Source organism: Phasianus colchicus, chromosome Z (genome assembly GCF_987193195.1).
Source record: "Phasianus colchicus chromosome Z, bPhaCol1.hap1.1, whole genome shotgun sequence".
Classification (NCBI taxonomy): Eukaryota; Metazoa; Chordata; class Aves; order Galliformes; family Phasianidae; genus Phasianus; species Phasianus colchicus.
This window is the reverse complement of record NC_143476.1, coordinates 23,146,473-23,164,989: the sequence shown is the minus strand read 5'-3', so window position 1 is coordinate 23,164,989 and position 18,517 is coordinate 23,146,473. Positions and strand designations below refer to the sequence as shown.

The following is an 18,517-nucleotide window of genomic DNA, read 5'->3' as shown; positions in this document are numbered from 1 at the left end:
GAGTCTCATTAGGTTCAAGTTTGTTCCAATTCCTTTGGGTGGCATTCCTTCTTTCTGTTCTATCAACAGCACCACTCAGCTTGGCATCATCAACAAACTTGCTGAGGGCACACTTAATCCCACTATCTGTGTCATTGATGAAGATGTTGAAGGCCACCAGTCCCATGGTGGAACCCTGGGAGCCACCATCCATATCCAGACTCCTTCTGGACATTGAGTGACTGACCACAACCTCTGCTGGGGTCGGACACTCATCACCCGTATCTTAAAATACTTCAGACATACCTCTTGTACTGTTCTGCCAGCAAGGAAACTGAGGGCACAAGGAGTTGGGAGGGGACAGAACCAGGACACATGACCCAAACTGGCCAAAGGAATGTTCCATACCATATGGCATCATGCAAAAAAAAAAAGCTTGAAAATTAGTAGAGATTTGGCTGGGTGGGCAACCCTTCCTTGGGGATGGATTGGACAATGGTTGACAGATGATGAGCAATTGCTTGTGCATCACTTGGTCTGTAGTTACATACAATATATATATATAATTACTGTTATTTCTCACTCTTCCTTTTATGTATCAATAACTAGTTGTAATCTCAACCCAAGAGTTCTACTTCTTTTTTTCCCAATTCTGTCCCTTATCTCATTGGGAGGCAGAGGGGAGTGAATGAACAACTGTGGTGCTGAGCTACCTAATGGGTTAAACCACAACAGCAGCAATTTAAAAGTGAGTTTGTCATCTGCTAAGAGAAAATGAAATGGAAGTTGCTATTTGAATTGTGTCTTGGAAAAAGGATTTCATGGGAAGCCACAGAGGATAAAGAACAATGAATTAACAGGCTGGGTATGTTGAGTACTGGAAGAAAATCATCTAGCTTAGTAGAATGGGATGGGGAATTAAGTTTCAGGCAGAGAGCTGCTTGTTTGTGTTGACAGTGAGTGTAAAACTGGTGCTGCTTTGTTCACACCCACAAAGCTTTGTCAGTGTACACACTAGAGCAGTGCAGCTCTTAATCTGAATCACGAAACAGCTTCAGCTGGATAGCTTTCACATTTTGCTTCATCTTCTGGATGAGAGCAGCATAAGCTGTTCTACCTACTGGAACCTCTTCAAATTCATCTACTTCCTAGTAAAGGTAAAATAAAAAAACAGTAAAGAGGGTTTTCTTTCTAAAAGCTCTGAAGTCACAAGCTGTGATAGTACACTCATCTGTGCCTTTTCAGCCTGTAATCAAGCATCCTTCTAATCCCTGGAAAGAGCTGGGTGCATAGCTGCTGGATCCCCAGGGACTGGGGAAGTAGAGGGCATCAGCCAGAAAGTAGAAAATGGTGATCAGCCTTACAGTCTGACCAAAAAGATTCCTGGGCAATTTTTGCTGCTCTGGTTTTCAACTGTGAGAATCCTGTTCCAGTAACATTGGTCCCTTCTTTAGGAAAATGGTCCTATGTCCAAGAGGATCAATGTTCCATGTTTCTATGTCCAGGTGGAGGTCAGCCATCTCCCAGGGAACATCTTTATCAATGACACTGACGACGGAATTGACTGCGTCCTTGGCAAGTTTGCTGATGACACCAAGCTGAATGGTGCGGTGGAAGGAAGGGATGCCATTCAGAGGGACCTCAACAGAATTGAAAGATGGGCCCGGGTGATGAAATTCAACACAGCAAAGTGCAAGGCTTAGCACTTGAGCCAGAGGAATCCCAGGCATCTATAAAGACTGGGAGGAGCAGTTCTTGAGAGTAGCCCTGCAGAGAAGGACCTGTGGGCCCTGGTGAATGAAAAAACTTAACATGAGCCAGCAGTGTGCTCTTGCAGCTTGGAAGGCCAATGGTATCCTGGGCTCCATCAGAAGAAGGGTGGCCAGCAGGGATAGGGAGGTGACTGTCCCTCTTTGTCCTTGTGAAGTCCCACTGGAGTACTTCATACAGGACAGGGGGGCCTTCAGTACAGGAAAGGCAGAGCTGATGGGGAGAGTCCAGAGGAGAGCCACAAAGATCATCAGAGTACTGTAGCACCTCCCCTGTGAAGACAGGCTGAGGGAGCTGGACTTGTTAAGCATGGAGAAAAGAAGGCTGCAGGGTGACCTCATTGCAGCCTTCCAGTACCTAAAGGGAGCCTATGAACAGGAGGAGAGTCAACTCTTTGAAAGGGTAGATATGGGCAAGGCAAGGAAAAATGGTTTTAAGTTGAAGGAGAGAAGATTTAGGTTAGATATCAGGGAAACTTCTTTACTATGAGAATGGTGAGCTGATAGAACAGTCTGCACAGAGAGGTTGTGATTGTCCCATCCCTCGAGGTGTTCAATACCAGCTTGGATGGGGCTCCAGGCCCAGTCTAGTAGTAAACGTGGAGGTTGGTGGCCCCGTCTGTTGCAGGGAAGTTGGAACTTTATGATCCTTGAGGTCCCTACCAACTTGAGCCATTCTGTGATCCTATGGGCGCCGCGCCATAGCACACAGTACTGTACAGCAAAATGGCCACTGCTCTGTGTCTCGATGTGCGATTGGGATCATCTGAGATGGGGACAGTGAACTGGTAGAACGTGTTCCTACCTCCACCTTCCAGCCAGCTCAGAGGGAAATCAATCTGCTCCCTTACCACAGGTCAGTGTGTGTAAAGGGTATAGAGCAAGCCGTTAAGTGTCCACTCACTATTCTTTAGGAAGCAAGGTTTGGTTGTTCCTAAACAAAGCAGCACCATTAGAGAGAGTGCTTAAATGCATGCGCAAATAAATCTGGTTCTGCGCTCATCTGTAGTTACTTGGCTAGGTGTTGTAGTTAAATTCAACCTCTGAGAAAGCAATCCTGATGCACTTCCAGGTGTAATAAAACTGCTGCTAGAAGGTTTCACTCAATTTCTTATAATCAAAGATATCTTTCAAGGCAATCAATAAATATAAGAAGTATCTAACATCAAAAATGAAAGTCCAACAAACAAAAAGACCAAAAAAACCATGCTCACAAGAAGAGTTTGCAAATATTTCTGAACTCTCATTTGTGACAGAATCTAATTGTTGCTTTACGCATGCTGCTTGTATCCTGAATGTTAAAAGGAATTAATAGAAAAAGGTATCAATTTGTCACAACAATGTTAATTAATGTTTTACATTTTTTTTCTCTTTTAACAGATAATTTGCTCTAGTGACTATATCAGGAGTAAGTGAGTATGGGGCTGCAAAAGTGGTTTTCTCAAATTTCTTGAGTGTTTAACTTACTCTAAGTATTAACCTATTGCAGGGACCTTGCTTTAGCTGGGGAGTTGAACTCTGATCATTACTGTTTTGTGGTTCTGTGTCGATGCATGAAGATTCAAATGAAAAATGTCCCTTTTTGGCAAATTGAAGAACAAGGTATTCCGTTTCTTTAGTATCAGGAAAATGTTTATTCAGCACGAGCTGTGGTGTATTAGAAATAAAGGTCCAGTTGACTAAAAAATTACCACCTGCACTGAGTTTTTCATAATTATGCTTGATGTATGCTATTGGTATTGAAACATTAGTCAGCCTGTTCTCTATTTCTCTGCTTAAAACAATATAAAATAAAATGTTCGTCTGACTTAATTCAAACACCCTATAGGCGAGCAACTTAGAAAATTACAAACTGCTTCATATTGTCATAAAAACATTGATCCGTCTTTGTTCTTATGCAAGTTCTGCTCTTTCCTGCTTTTATAACTTGTTCTCAGGCAATATTTCAACTGGAGCAGAAGTAAGTTAACATCACATTTGTAACTGTGAGATTGTTTTTTGGTGGTTTGGGGTTGTTGTCCTAAGCAATAATTGTCCTGATGAAAGGTGGATGAAGTTGTGGGGCACGAATGCCACAGCGTGTAGTGCCTAAAATAAAATAAATAACACATTTTAGATTTGCGGTATGGTGGTTTTGTTCACAAGAGGACTTTACGCTATAGGAAAAATACTGTAATTGGGATCCATACATCAAGATCTGAGACCCCTTGCTTAAAAATTTTGGAAGATCACTTCATCAAAGGAAGAACAACTCAGTTTCTGGGACATGTGAATCCCCACTTTGAAGGACAAAGGAGAAAAACTTTGTGTTTCAAAAGGACCTGCAAGTTGTGGGAGATGGTGGTGGACTGTATTTGCTTCAGATCATTTTGCTCCTCCCTGCAAGGCAAGGAATTTATAATTTAATGGGAAGCCAAGCCATTTAATGGCTTAAGCCGTCTTGCCAACAGGAGGAGGATATGAACTACATAAGAAACAAACGTGCAAAGCTGGAACCTCAAGTGAAGAAAAGGAAGTGATGTAGGTGAATAATTGGACTGTCAGAGGCGGTTAAAATTCATCCCTGATTTTCTCTGATATCAGGGATTCTGGGCTATGTGCTTAGAGCAGGGGTTTGCAGTCATAATCTAAGCAGAAGTAGCAGCATCTATAGCCAGAGAATGGGAAGAAAGTAGAAAGTATGGGGATGCTCTTACCTGAAAAGGAGGTCATACATTCCATGATACAGTAAGGCTGGGATAACTGAGAAGAATTTGCTTGCAGGAAGGCATGAGAAGCCCTGCTCTTTGCACTCTGACCTTCCACTGTCCCTTGCACAGCATTCAAGAGGATTGTGCAGTTCCCTTCAATCTATTTAAGAGAAAGAAACTGTGTCAAATCTTTCCATTCCCTAGCCAGCTGCCTTTCAGAGCACGTCTATATTAATATATTATATTCTAGCAGGATAGTATGGTATAAGAGGTACATTAATTAATACTGTGTTGAATGTTAATCTGTATAAGGATAAGGACAACTGCATCTGCTGTAACACAAGCATAAGCAACTCACAACACTTTGGACATAACAGCTCCTGTACACAGTCATTGTTAAGTAACTTTTAACACAGTTATTCAGAATGATTCTTCTTTTTCCTGAGATGTCTTTTTCAATAAACAAGGCCTTAGAGTGTGTGTTTGTCATTGTTTCCATACAGTACAGTACAGATGGCTGCTCAGATGATTTCTGTAAGAGGTGGTTGCTTTCCTCTGAAAAGCATTTATGTTTGGGATCCATGATGTTCACTAACATAAGTTCTTGTAAGAGCTCTGATATTTAGAGAAAATATAAAATGTACTTTGATTGCTGAAGTTAATTTTAACAAAACCTTTGGACCATCTAAACAGTCTGATGAAGTAGGCATTGGATTCCAGTTCTGTTGTTACAATTTTGAATTGTGCATTATGATAAGAAAAACTAAAAACAGCTCAAGAAGGCAAAATTTGAGCATAGATAACCTCCACGTTTCTTGCTTATCTTTGCATAATATTATTATGCTTTTCCTGTGCTTTACAGAACAGTATGGATATTGAGGTTGCAGAAGTCAGCTGTGTTGAGAGGTAGAAGATGGAAGCAATAGCTGTTTTTCAGCCCAGCACAATACTGTTGTTCACTTTGGTCTGTCTTTCTGCATATGGATGATCCTGGGTACCCACTTGTTGCATAGGAAATTAGTGCCTCTGCCTCCTCACAGGATGAGATGTTTGTTCTGCACTATGCTTAGGCTAAGAATATCTACCAAAGCAGTCAGTACGTATGTAGAGGTGATAGGAGACTCATTAAACTGGTGAACGCATTTATGAGAGGAACAGGTGTAAATATATTTTGTAACTTTAAGTTATGCAAACTTGCATTCCACTGACTCTACAGTCAAAGGTACCGATTATTTTTCTTAAGCAGGTCATGCACCATGCTAGTGACTGCTCAAAAGTAAATATCACCAACAGCAGTGCAGAAAAAAGTGTTGGACAGACATGAGTAGTATGTACTGTATTTCAAATACAAGTCATTAGTCATCAGCAGGACTCTAACTGTTCATGCTACCATTTATGTGGCCATGATGAGGAAACGAAAATCACAGTTGCCTTTAAGCAAAACATTTGTGTGTTTTTAGTTCCCTACAGGTCCTGTTCTTTCAGCTGTTTCATAGACCTCTGCATATTTCTCAAGTTTATTGAACTTCACAAGGGACTCTCGTAGTATTCCCAAGTCCACCTCTATTTTGTATTTACTGGGATGGAAAGAGTGCACTTGGGCATGGATGTATACTGAAGACCATTCTGTTGTTTTTGTTTTGTTTTGTTTTGTTTCTTTTTTTCTTTTCTTAAGTCAGAAAGAGATTTGCATCACTGCTGGTCAGTTGGCAGGGAGGAAAGTCCAAGAATTGCTGTAGAAGGAGGAAACTGGGAGGAAATGACTAATTCCTGCCACTGCAGAGGTTTTCTGCTCTCAGTACCAGCAACAGATAAACAGGTATTTATTGCTGAAAAAAAAAATAATCTAAAACTATAAATACCAGCAGCAGCCTATCTCCAGCAGATGCAATTCAGTGCCAGTCTTTTGTCCCTTTGGAAAGCTATTTCTGCATGCTGTGGGAGTGCCTCATGAAGTAAAGTAATGAAGCTATTGTAAATATGTATGCCTATTATGGATCTGAATTAAGAAGTGATTGAGTAAATTGTTTTTCCTACATCAGTAATGCAAAACATTCTTATTGGCTGCTTTCTGTTTGTTCTCTGTATGGGAGAAGAAAAGCCTACAACCCAAGAGCAAACAAAAATCTATAGAGGAAGCTAGCCACGTTCAGTGCTAAAAGTAAGTTGCGGGCACTAAAAAGAAATAAATAATGAAGGTTTCCACAGCAACCTAAGTTCTGTAGTGTAAATTGATGACTTTCATCAATACGTTTTGTTACATAATGATAGGACAGATACTCTATAAAAAAAAGTGCTGGCTGCATTCAGAGTTAGATTATTAGAAGGTTTGGTGTGCTCCTAAGACCTGACATCAATTAATTGAGTTCCAGAGGCTTCAGAGAACGCCGTGTGGAGGGCGCGGTTTTCTTCCCGTGGTCAACCTTGTGCACTGAAGCTGTGTGTCTGGGTTAAAGATCTTACTGATAAGGCTCAGGAGGTCCAAGTATGCCTGGTTTGGTTTCTGCTCTTCAGAGTAACCTAGGAGGCGTTCCAGAAGAGCAGCAGGAGCACAGCACGGCCTGGGGTGAACGCGGCCCTTGTGAGAGGACATCCACTCCTGCTCCGTAGCAAGGAACAGTGAGAGAAGCCCTGTCCCTGCACCAGAGCAGGACGTGGATTTTGCGGTGTTTAAACCGGTTCCTTGTGAGCGAGATCCAGGCTGTGACCATTTGAGTGCCCTCAGCTCCTATCCCCCTCGGGTAGCGATTGGCTTTCTGCGCTTCTCAAAAGAACTTCAGCTCGCAGGCGGCTTTTAGTACTGGTTTGCACCGAAGAACTGCCCAGGGCGACGAGATCCCACCGCACCCTGCGCTGAGGAAGCGCGCCCCGGCCCTGTCAGCGCCGCCCCCGCGCCTCGCGCCTCGTGCGGCCGCATGGGAGGGAAGGGAGGGGACGGGGGGAAGTGCGGTGCGAGTTGCGCTCCATCGGCGGCGGGGCGCGGGTCGTTCGGCGGCGGCGGCGGGGCTCGGGGCCGAGGAGCTCGGCGGGACCACGTTGGGAGAGCTGCCGGGCCGGCGGCGGGCGGGAGGGGGAGGAGGCGACCTCCCTCCCCCCCCCCCCCACGTCCCCCCCAGGTCGGGACCCTCCGGGCAACCTGAGGCGGGGGCTGCGCCCCCGCTGAGGGAGGAGGAGCAGCAGCAGCAGAAGCCGCCCCCGCTTCACGAGCGGTGCCCACCCGCCCCTCTCTGCCCAGAGGACCCCCGTAGCGCCAGCAACACGTGGAGCCCGAGCGAGGAGGAGAAATACGCCGTGGGTAGGTGCCGCCGACCCCCCGCCCCCGCTGCCCTGCCGTCCCGAGGGCAGCGCCTGCCGCCGTGTCCGGCCTCGGGGCGCCGCCTGCTCGGGGCCCGGTGGTGCCCGCCGGCAGAGAACGCTAGCTGTTCGCTGTATGATAATAATAGAAGTAGGCAGCGTGTGCCTGATTGGCTTCCTAAACGTGTCGTTATGGTTAGGGACTGTCTGTGTAGGGCTTAAGTTCCGCGGTGGGTCATGGTCATCGGTTTCTGCAAATATGAAAGTTGCCGTCTGCCTCGCTGCAGGGATCTGAGCCGCGCTGCTGATGCGGGCTTTGGACGGTCAGCACGCACGCAGTTACAGGTCGCAGTGCTGGTGGTGCTTCAAGCGAACTCTGAGCATGCCAGCATGCAGCAGGATGCACCGGAATGCTTTAGGTTAATGTAGCGCCCTGTGCAGCATGGATTTGGCTTGGTGCGTCCCACACTGCTTCTGTAATAAGCAGATGAACCAAGAATTCACTGTTGTGTAAAAAAAAAAAAAAAACACATCGAGTGTGGTGTGTGAGAGGAGAAGCTGTGAGGCAAAATCGAATCACCGGGATTATGTAAAATTAACAAACTGCGTTGCGCTTTGTGTGGTTGTTTGGAGGATGCAAAGTTTCTGAAACTTGCTCGAATGTGAAGCCCTGGTGGAAAGCCAGCCCTCTTGTCGTGGTGCTAACCTTGCAGGTGTCGCTGCAGTGTGTGCTTCCGGAAACAATTCCTCATCTTTCATGTCGTGTTGGTTTTCCTCCTTTCTGTGGTCGTTTTTCCTTGCTGTTGTGAGATGCTGGCACGGTGGGTTTGGGACTCAGAGGTTTGAGCTCTGCTCGGCCAGTCAGTGTGGGTGGGAAACGTGGCTCGTGTCGGGAGTTTGGTGCCGCAGGTGGGGGCAGTGCTGAGGCTGCACAGGGAGCTCTGTGAGCCCTCAGGTGCCAAGTGCGCTGTGCTGCAGAAAGAGTAGGTGTAGTTTTGTTGTTGGGAGATGCGTTGCCAAAAAGGGAAATAAAGTAGATTTTGATTTCTTGAAATCTTACTGATTTAAATTATTCCGTCTCCAAAAACAAAAGAATGTGTGCTGAAGGAATTTTCTTGGAATGAGTGACTGGTGTGAGCTTATCTCTTAGGCTTTATTAATTTGTTTGATTTGTCACTCTTTGTCCCAAGAAACCCAGTGTGCTCAGTCTGCTTTTTCCTAGGCACTCCTCAAGCTCTGAAATGTTTTTCTGATGTGCCTTTGCACTAAGGCAGCATGTGTCACATCCTTGTTGGGGGAGGGGGAGGGAAGTGTGTGTCAAACTCCTGCAACACAGCGCACGGCTTTCTGGTGAAATATAGCAGTTCCCCTGAGCAGGCCTGGCTGCCTGCTCTGTGCTTTGGGCACAGCAACTCTATGCCGCAATGTAGAGAATTTGGATGCAGTTCTCTTTATTGAAAGCAACTCTTGATTTGTGCCTTCCTCTCATCTCACTCTGGGTGACAAATGATGAAATATGTTGACAGTCCACAAAACTGCAGCATTACCTCTTTAACACGGTCTTCTGATGTGGAATGCTGATGGAAAAACCATGAGACTGTAACATTTACATAGACTTTTTTCAGGAACATACCTCGTTTCCCATCGCTGTGTGTTGCTACAGAAGGGTTTTGTATTCTGTGGCTTTCAAAAAGTTTCAGAAGACATTTGTCACTCACTTGCTGGCACCCTTTGTAGCTACACAGACTCGTTACTACTTGAGAATTCACTGAAGTTGTTGATGGAACATCAGCAGCTTTCTGGCAGTTCCAAAGTTCTCGTGCCTGTATTGCTGCAGCCGAAGAAGCCTTGGATGCCTGCAGCTCTGTGCAGCACTGCCTGGCTTGCACAAAACTCCTCACATACTTTTGCAGCAAACATACTAAAAAATCGCTTGGGATATTCAAAATAAAGAAGTGGAAAAACTCCACTGACCCAGCTGAAGTTCTTCCTTGATTGCCCTTCCCTGCTACTGCCTGCAGTCTGCTGCAACCGTTTCCCTTCAGCTCCATGTAGAAATGCTTATATGCAGCGCCTATGCTCCCAGCTGCCATTGGGAACGCACGCCCTGGAGATGGCAGCAGCTCTCCTGTGGACACTGCTGGGCACAGCCCATTGTATATGCTGCTGCTCAGCTCTCCAAGTGGTTTATTAATTGCAGATAACAAACTCCAGCCCCCTAGTGCTCTAGTAGTTCTAAAGCAGCCTCTTTCTTAAAGAAAGTATTAGTTGCATTAGGGTTCTGAAGCAAATCTTCTGTAATAAGTCAATTAAAAGAAAAAGCTAAGTGGGTGAAAGAGACCCCTCTAGTAAGTAACTGCTAATTAAAATTTGGCAAATGTTTGTGAGTTGATTATCTAATTAATTAAGCTGCAAATTTTTGCTGCTTTGTATGTACAAGGAGCACGTCTAGGTGATGCTCAAAACAAAACAAAAAAAAAAACCACCCCCAAACCAAAGATCTACATAGTTGATGCTGTACTTTGTGCTGGCCATGCTAAATGTGTGGGTGCTAAATCACAGGGAAGTAGGAAAACCTGCCTGCATGAACAGCACCTGCTGTTGCTTTGTTCTGGTTACTAGAAGTTACTGGGTTAAAATCTGTTGATTGTTTTATTTGCACAAAGTGATTTTTGTGAATTTACTTTCACTGTTGAGTAGGTGAGAATAAGAAGTAAGTCTCTAGGTAGGAATGCGCAAAACAAATGCTTCCCTTGCTACTAGGAAAGGCTGGAGCATCTTGATGTTCTAGTTCCAGGTCTGTACTGTAGCTTTTGCTTTTTGATCGGTCTCCTCATTTTTTTCCCCCACTGCTGTATGTTGGCTTAGGCATCTTGCAACTCATAGTAACAAATGGAAAAGCAAGACTGTAAAGCTCAGAAAAAGTCTGCCTTGCCTCTGTGCAGCTCCTGCCATCATGCTCGGTTCTTGTCGTGAGTTAGTCACACAACACAGGGTTTTCTTGCCAGGAAGATTTTTTTATTGCTGTAATGATCATGATCATGATATATGTCTCTCTACTTTCTAAAGCAAGCCTATTATATTCAAACATGCATATTCAGTACATTTCCACTAACAATCCATTGGCTAAAAAGCAAGCAAATTCCATAGTAAGTCTTCATAATCAGCAGAGAATTTATCTTATGGCTGGGCACAAAAAAACTCTGTTTATTCAGACTCTCTGTCCTTTCCAGAACCTCATTACCAACAAGTTGGACTCGACTAGGCCGAGCTGACCTATCCATCTCCCACATCTCCCCCCTCCTTACTAACGAAAAAAGCTTGTATCATTTTCCGAGCACACTTCAGTAAGCAAGGAGTGCAAACTAAAATGCAGAGAAAAGCAATAAGACAGACTATCCCTATGTTGTACACATTCTGCATCCACACTCCTGGGTTTCCGAAGAAGCTTCCAAGTATATCCAACCCGTCATCAACCTGGGATTTCTTAACTGCATTCTGCAAATCCTCAATGCTCTTATATATTGACTTTGGATGTTCTGGCAAATTCATGCAACACATGCCATCAGAATCCCGACACCTGTGGCCTTGAGCTAACAGCAAGAAGCTTATAGCAGCACGATGTTGTAAGGTAGCGTGCAGTACTGAGTCTTTATCTAGTAGCAATCCATTTAGAGCCAAGGGAGTAGCATTTGTTTGCTTGGTCAGCCAGCATCCAATTTTTTTAAGCGTGCTCAATACTTTAACTGATGCAACGCCTGGGGCTAAAAAGGATGCTGCTGTTATTTCCCCAGGGTTCCGAACTTCCACATTATTCGTGCACTCTGATTGAAAAGCATGTCTAGCCTGCTTGTAGCGCTTCTGGGGGGGAGTAATCATAGAGATATTAGGTTTTAGTAAAGTTAGTCTTCCCAAACTGCATGGACCTCCTCTGATGCGAGAGGGGATAGCAGGCCATGCCCTGTCCCCACAGATGAGAAAAACTCCTGCTGGCAAGCTAAGTGGATGGCTACTAGATCTTGAGAAGTTAGGTGAAGTATAGTTACACCAAGCAGAGTGATTTCTGTAAGCAGCTAATCTGGCATTGACAGACTGAACTAATGGTTGATTCTCTCCACTGTAGTTAAAATACAAACAGTAATCCATTTTAACCGAACCCAGCAGCTCCAGTTGTTGTGGTTCCAGATTGCGCTGTTGCAGATGTTTTACCCATCCATCCCATTTGTCGACTGCTGCCTTCCTGTTGGGTGCATAGCGTGGGGCGGGCCATTTCTTCAGGGGTTGTCCCATCAAACACGAGAACGGGTTTCCTGGTGACGCAGTTGACAAACAGAGCGTGTCTTGTCCCATCTTGTTGGTGAGGGTGACCCATATGTTCTGCTTTCGTTGAGCTGGAAATCGAAATGCCGGTGAGACCGTGATGATCATGTTACAGTAGATGACGAAAAGGATGGCTGTACTCTTCATGCTGATATCCATCTCAGGCCTGTTCCTGTTGAAACAACAAGCATAATCTCAACCCCCCGTTATCAACGAATAGGGTCCTTCCCATTGTTTAGACCTTATATTTTGTACCATAACCTGTGCTTTTGCCTTGCCAGGAGTTAAGGTATTACAGCCAAAATGCTTGGCCTACTATTGTCCAGCGATTTAGAAAATTGAGAATAGCATGCTTTAGCTATTCTTTCCTGCGAGGTCATACCCATGCTCCCCCTTTTTTGTTTTTGAAGCATGGCCTTTAAGGTACCATGGGCTCGTTCAATAATAGCTTGACCTGTGGGAGAATGGGTAGACCTGTCAGGTGTTGAATACGCCACTGTTGAAAGAAGGAGCAGGTAGCATGAGCTGGTCCATTGTCTGTTTTAATTGTTTTTGGGACCCCAAGGACTGCAAAGTCCAATCAGAGATGTTTACAGACATCTTTTGCCTTTCCTCCTGTGTGCACAAATGATGCAAAAGTACAGGTAGAGAATGAATCAATAGAAACATGAACATAATGGAGCTTCCCAAATTCTGGTACGTGTGTAACATCTGTTGGCCTCGAGCTCAGTCCTCGAGGGTTAACTCCTACAGTAGGTGAAACAGTTTGACAGTCTGGACAGGACTGTATGATCTGTCTGGCCTGATCCATGGTCAACTGAAAGGCACGCTGCAATGCCTTTGTATTTTGATGATAAAAATCATGGGATAACCGTGCTTGGGCAAACTGATCAGGAACAACAATTGCTCCTGCCAGTTTGTCCGCCTGCAGATTACCCCTGGAAATGGGGCCTGGCAGAGAGGAGCGAGAACGAATATGCTGAATGAAGTATGATTCTGAGTGATTATCTAGAAACCATTTTAAGCGCAAAAGAAGTGCAAACAACTGTGCGTTAGTTGTCTCTTTTAGATAAGAATGTTCCAGTCGCATTACAGTGCCTGCAACATAAGCAGAATCTGTTATTATGTTGATGGGTTCAAACCATCGCTCGAACACATGGACCACTGCTGTAAGTTCCACAATTTGTGGAGAGGCAGTGGTGACATGGTCGTCACTCTCCCAGGTCCCGGCAGTATCTTTCCGTGCAATGACTGCGTGGCCAGTCCTGCCCGATCCATCTGCAGAAACAGTAAGAGCACCTACAAGAGGGGTTAATGATAATTTAGAAACTGGTAACAAATACAGATTGTAAAAGCTTGTGCACTGGCAGATGAATACTGATCTGCCCTGAAAACCCCACCAGCACACACTGTAGCTGTTGTGACATGCAGAACACAAACTCCCATTGCTTGAGATCAAATGGGACATAGATTGTTTCTGGATCTGTGCCATCTAAAGCTAATAAACGTTCCCTTCCCCTGCAAATGACCATAGCTACCGTATCAACTCTGATAGTAACAGTCTTAGCAAAAATACCCATTCTAAAATTACCAGCGGGTCGGGATCCCCCTTGACCCACTGTGCTGACAGTCCATAGGGTTGGAAAGGAGAGTTAATAACAAAAAGACTGATCGGATGATCAGGTTTTCTTTGTTGTGCTGCTTGCTGGGTCATCTTTGAGATGGCAGTATTCAGTACCGTTATTGCTGCTGGTGTCAGATGTCGTGGTGATGATAAGCCTGGATCTCCTTCCAGTAATCTGAAGAGGGGGTGAGGACCTTCTGTAGAAATTCCCACTAGGAGTTGCACCCAATTTATGGCCTCTAATAACTTTTGCAGATCGTTTAAGGTGTTAATTTGGTACCCAGAGTTAGAATCTGAGGCTGGATTTGAGTCTGTGAAATCCTCCAGCCCAGATATAGGCAAGGTGGTGTCTTTTGGATTTTGTTCTGCGCAATCTGCAATCCTGCCTGAGTTGTGTAATGATCAGTGACACTACTTTAGTCACCATCACCTCTGTTGGTGAGGTGACCAGGATATCACCCATGTAGTGATACATGCAGACATCGGGAAACCTTTGGTGTACAGAAGATAAAAGAGTGGCAACAAATTGCTGACAAGTGGTTGGGCTGTTCTTCATGCCCTGAGGTAACACAGTCCGATGGCATCTGTGCTGGGGTTCCCCATTGTTAATAGAGGGAACCGAAAATGCAAACTGTGGTGCGTCATCAGAGCACAGTGGGATGTTAAAAAAAAAAGAAGTGTTTTAAGTCTATTACTATTAGTGGCCATGATTGCGGAAGCATAGAGGGGGAAGGCAGCCCTGGTTGCAAAGAGCCCATATCTTCAATAATAGCACTAATCTTTCTGAGATCCGGTAACAGTCTTCATTTCGGTGATGGTTTTTTGATCACAAACACATGTTTCTATGTGCTTGTAGTTGGCACTATATGTCTAGCTGCTACTTGTTCTTGAACAAGGATATTTAGCTGCAGCAATTTTTCTTGGGATAGGGGCCACTGGTCCACCCACGCGGGTGTATTGGTTTTCCATAGTAAACGTGGGATTTGCTGCAAGGCAGTGGCCCCTAGGAGAAATCTGTGCTGAGGGAGAATCCCCACTGTCCCAGACAATCTCTTCCCCACAGAGTGACGAGGCTATGTGAAACATAAGGTCTCATGGAGGCAGCTCTGCCTTCTGGCCCAATGATTGTAAGAACTGCTGCGCTTTGTTTTGGCACGGTGTGCCCCCTATACCTGTTAGTGCTGCATGGGGATTCATAAGTGGGCACTGCAGTGGCCAGAGCATCACAGAGATGATTGTAACATCTGCACCACTGTCAGGGATGCCTGTCACTTTAAGCTCTTGTTCACCTTGTCGCAGCATGCAAGTCAGATTTGGTCTCCCTTGCGAGACTTTCTGAGACCAGCGAACCTGAGGTTCACCGGTCAATGCAAAACTATTATCACCCTGTGGGATGTTGGTTCGTTGGTGCGGATTAGGCTGAAAGTAAATCAGTTGTGCTGTACGACTTTCCGCAGGGACAGTGCAAGGTAGGGTTGGTGTCCACAGTATTATCTTTTATTTATTTCCCCAGTGTGATCTGTGTCAATAACACCAGGCGAAACAAAAAGACCCACCCGTGTAGCGAAAGCCCATCCGAGTAAAAGTGCTGCCATGCCGTTTCCCGGGGTCCATAAATACCCATGGGGGCTAAGGTGACAGTGGTATCATTTAGGATTGTGTCTGAGGAGGTGGCCAAGCCCACACCGGCGCTACCCTGGGTTCTGGCATACAAGCTGCAGCAGTCGCTCAAGGGGAATTTATTGTCATCGCGTGTCCCCCCACCTCCCCCTGCGCTCCTCCGTGAGTTTCCCATCAGAGGAAGCAGTTAGCCATTGATATCACATTTCAACCAACAATCTCGTGTTCTGTGGTTGCCCTTCTTGCATCTTGGGCATAATTGTTGTGATTTTCTGCCCTTCCACGGACACTGTGTGAACGTGACCAGATTGGTTACAGCCAAAGCATCTGGTTAAGAGATAAAGTGACAGACTTCTGGACTGCTAGCACAACTTGGTGTTGGTGTGTGCCAACATTTATGCAGGCATTATTTATCCTTAGTAGTAGGATTTTTTAAAGCATGTAACACCTTCTGGCAATCAGCGTTTGCATTTTCAATTGTTAGCTATTGAAATATAAAAGCTCTTGCCTGTGCATTATTGACCTGCTTCTGTAGCAGATTCTTAATTCTGTAGCGAATTCCAGAAATGTCATATATGATTCTTGGGGCTGCTTTTTGATGCTCATAAAAGACTGTCTCTGCTCCCCTGCCTCAGGCACAGCTCAAAGGGCATGCACTGCCAGCTGCTTAACTTGCTGTAGCCCTTCTGCAGGAATTTGTGCCTGCTGGGCTGGGGTGGAGAAATTCCCCTCCCCCATCAAAGCGTTCACACCTACAGCCCTGAGTGGATTTCTCTGCAGCAGCGCCTGATTTTCAGTTTCGTGGGTCTGTGCCAATCCTCTCAGTTTTGATTCCCACATAGTATACTGCATATCGGTCATGATAAGACGACACATCATTTTAAAATCATGTGGTGTGAGAACGGAGCTATCACATATGGATCGAATCACATTGACAGTGGGTGCCGATGCCATGATCAGTGACCGTAAACCATAAATCTCGCAGGATACGATATAGCCTCCCACCACGGCTCTTGTTCTGGGTCTATAATTACAGGAAATGCCCGTAACATATCCATGTTTCCAGCTTTCCTAGCCTCCCTCCGAATGAGCGCCCATGCATTGTGTGGATTGGGGGGAAACAGATCCGGCTCTTTGTCAGAGTTTGTCAGGCCAGGATCAGAGGGATCGTCAGAGCCCTGAGGAGCTGGGGTGGCAAGCCTCCCCCGTGGTGGTGGTAATGAGGGGGTTGCTGGCACAGTGGGTGAATCTGAAGAGGAGCCTGCAGCTCCTTCATCCTCAGGCGGACTGAAGGGTGACCAATGATAGGCCCACATGACTTTTTAAAGCTTCAAAAATTTTTCTCCAGGTTTCATGCAACCCGGATGCCATCTTATCACCTTTAGTGGATGTGTCCCTCAGTTTCACCCCAACCCCTTCTCACGTCTCTGGCTTGTAAACTGTCTGACTGGTGATGGAGGAATCCTTTCTGGTGACCCACACAAGCATTTGTTGTAGATCAGGGGAGGATACTGACACCCCCCATCATTTGAGTATATATTGAAAGGTAACTAGGATGTTTTTCTGTTCTGAGGTCACTTTGTTCCCCGTAGTGTGCTTGCTTACCTTCGTCCGACGAGAGGCAATCGAATCGAAGGGATGATGGATCCTCGGTCTGCTGCGTTGATCTCAGCACTCCCCTTCACGAGCTTTCCACGTTTGTCTCAGTGTCAGCCGCGTTTTTTCTCAACGCCTGACACGCACTGGTCCAGTGCGTTCTGGACCAGTCAGTCTTCAAGTTAGGCTAAGTCTCTGGTCTGGTCCCTGTGCGGGTGCCGGTTGTTGCGAGCTAGTCACATGACACAGGGCTCTCTTACCAGGAAGATTTCTTTTTTGCCATGATGATCAGGATGTATGTGTCTCTACTTTCTAAAGCAAGCCTTTTATAGTCTAACGCTGCATATTCAGTACATTTCCACTAACAATTCATTGGCTAAAAAGCAAGCAAATTCCATAACAAGTTTTCATAATCAGCAGAAAGTTTATCTTATGGTTGGGTACAAAACACCCCTGTTTATTCTGACCCTCTATCTCCTTTCCAGAGCCTCATTATCAGCAAGTTGAGACTCGATGAGGTCGAGGTGACCTCTCCATCTCCCACAAGTTTTCACTCCCTCACGTGTTATACAGTGAGTAGGTGAAGGAGTACTTTGAGGTGATTGACATTGCAGCTTCCCTGCATCACCAGATCAGTTTATTATGCGTTTAAAATGAAAAGTTCCAGAGAGATGGAGAAAAGCCCCTCCAAAATTGGTAAAATCTCCCTGTTTGGTGGAGGGGCCCTGGGCAGCTTGGTCAGCCAGCCCATGGCAGGGATGGGGCTGAGAGGTCCCTTCTAACCAAGCCACTGTACTGTTATGCGAGTTGGTAGATTAGGAAGCGATATCAATCACTGCAGCTGGGTTCTGTGTTGTGGGATGTAGATTGCATTTAATCTTCTCTTTCTTGCCTTGCTGCCAGCAGCTGTAACGGTCTGGCAGCAACAGGGATGTGACTAAGGATCTTCTTCGGTGATGTGCCCTGGGTCCGAAGCCATACAGAGGGGTGTGCTCATAAACCTCAGAGTAACAGTTTTCTGGGAGATGGTGGTAGTAACTTGCTGATTTGTCTGGAAAACTGGGTAGTCAGTGCATTGGAGTAGTTCTGAGTTCCATATTTTGCCCTGAAGAACACGGTTTTTCTTTGTGGACTTCAGAATGAGCAAATGAATTCATCGGCTGGGGGTCATAAAAGAGTTACAGGACGTTGTTATTTCATTTATTATTCAAATGTTATTTGACTGAATGAGAAATGAATCACCCCCTGAAATGCCTCTGGAAAAGAACAGCTCCTGAGGGGTGTGTGAGCAGAGACTTTCAGTATAGACAGTTTCAGTTGAGTGTACGTCTGTACTTCTGTTACTGGGATAGCCTATCATTGGATATACTGTTTTGTGTGAAGAAATGAGTGTGTCGTGGCTCATTTACCTTAGAAAACAGCAGCCAGATGACAGCATAGCTATTCATGTGAAAACCTGTTCTTCAGAGCTGAATGAGAAGTGACCTCATGCTAGTTTGAGATCATCTAAATGCTAGCTGCCCACATTATGGTAGAAGCTAGCCAAGATTTTCTAAGTACAGGAGAAATAAAATTGAAGATAGTGTGCGAAGGCAAGGGACCGGGCAGTTATTTTAGCAGTGTAT

General features: G+C 45.3%; 1 protein-coding gene and 1 long non-coding RNA gene across 4 annotated transcripts; both read right to left on the bottom strand.

Annotated features, from left to right (window-relative positions):
- Positions 1 to 3,134: 3,134 nt before the first annotated feature.
- LOC116238793 (uncharacterized) lies at positions 3,135 to 7,527 on the bottom strand. Of its 3 annotated transcripts, none has more exons than XR_016461557.1 (3): positions 6,786 to 7,527; positions 4,445 to 4,598; positions 3,135 to 3,836 (listed from the first exon to the last, which is right to left on the bottom strand). It is a non-coding gene; the product is annotated as an uncharacterized LOC116238793 (long non-coding RNA). The 3 variants fall into 3 exon arrangements; XR_016461558.1 differs by having other exon boundaries at positions 6,791 to 7,527; XR_004168986.2 differs by having other exon boundaries at positions 6,902 to 7,527.
- Positions 7,528 to 10,706: 3,179 nt separating this feature from the next.
- On the bottom strand, positions 10,707 to 17,216 carry LOC116238794 (uncharacterized). The gene is made up of 2 exons (XM_031608679.2): positions 16,902 to 17,216; positions 10,707 to 12,224 (listed from the first exon to the last, which is right to left on the bottom strand). Exon 2 carries the CDS (start codon positions 12,209 to 12,211, stop codon positions 11,009 to 11,011), a length of 1,203 nt encoding a protein of 400 aa, XP_031464539.1. The 5' UTR covers positions 12,212 to 12,224; positions 16,902 to 17,216; the 3' UTR covers positions 10,707 to 11,008.
- Between the last annotated feature and the right edge of the window lie 1,301 nt (positions 17,217 to 18,517).

Coding starts and splice junctions, on each gene's coding strand:
- LOC116238794 (XM_031608679.2), bottom strand. CDS start 12,211: ATGGATATCAGCATGAAGAGTACAGCCATCCTTTTCGTCATCTACTGT.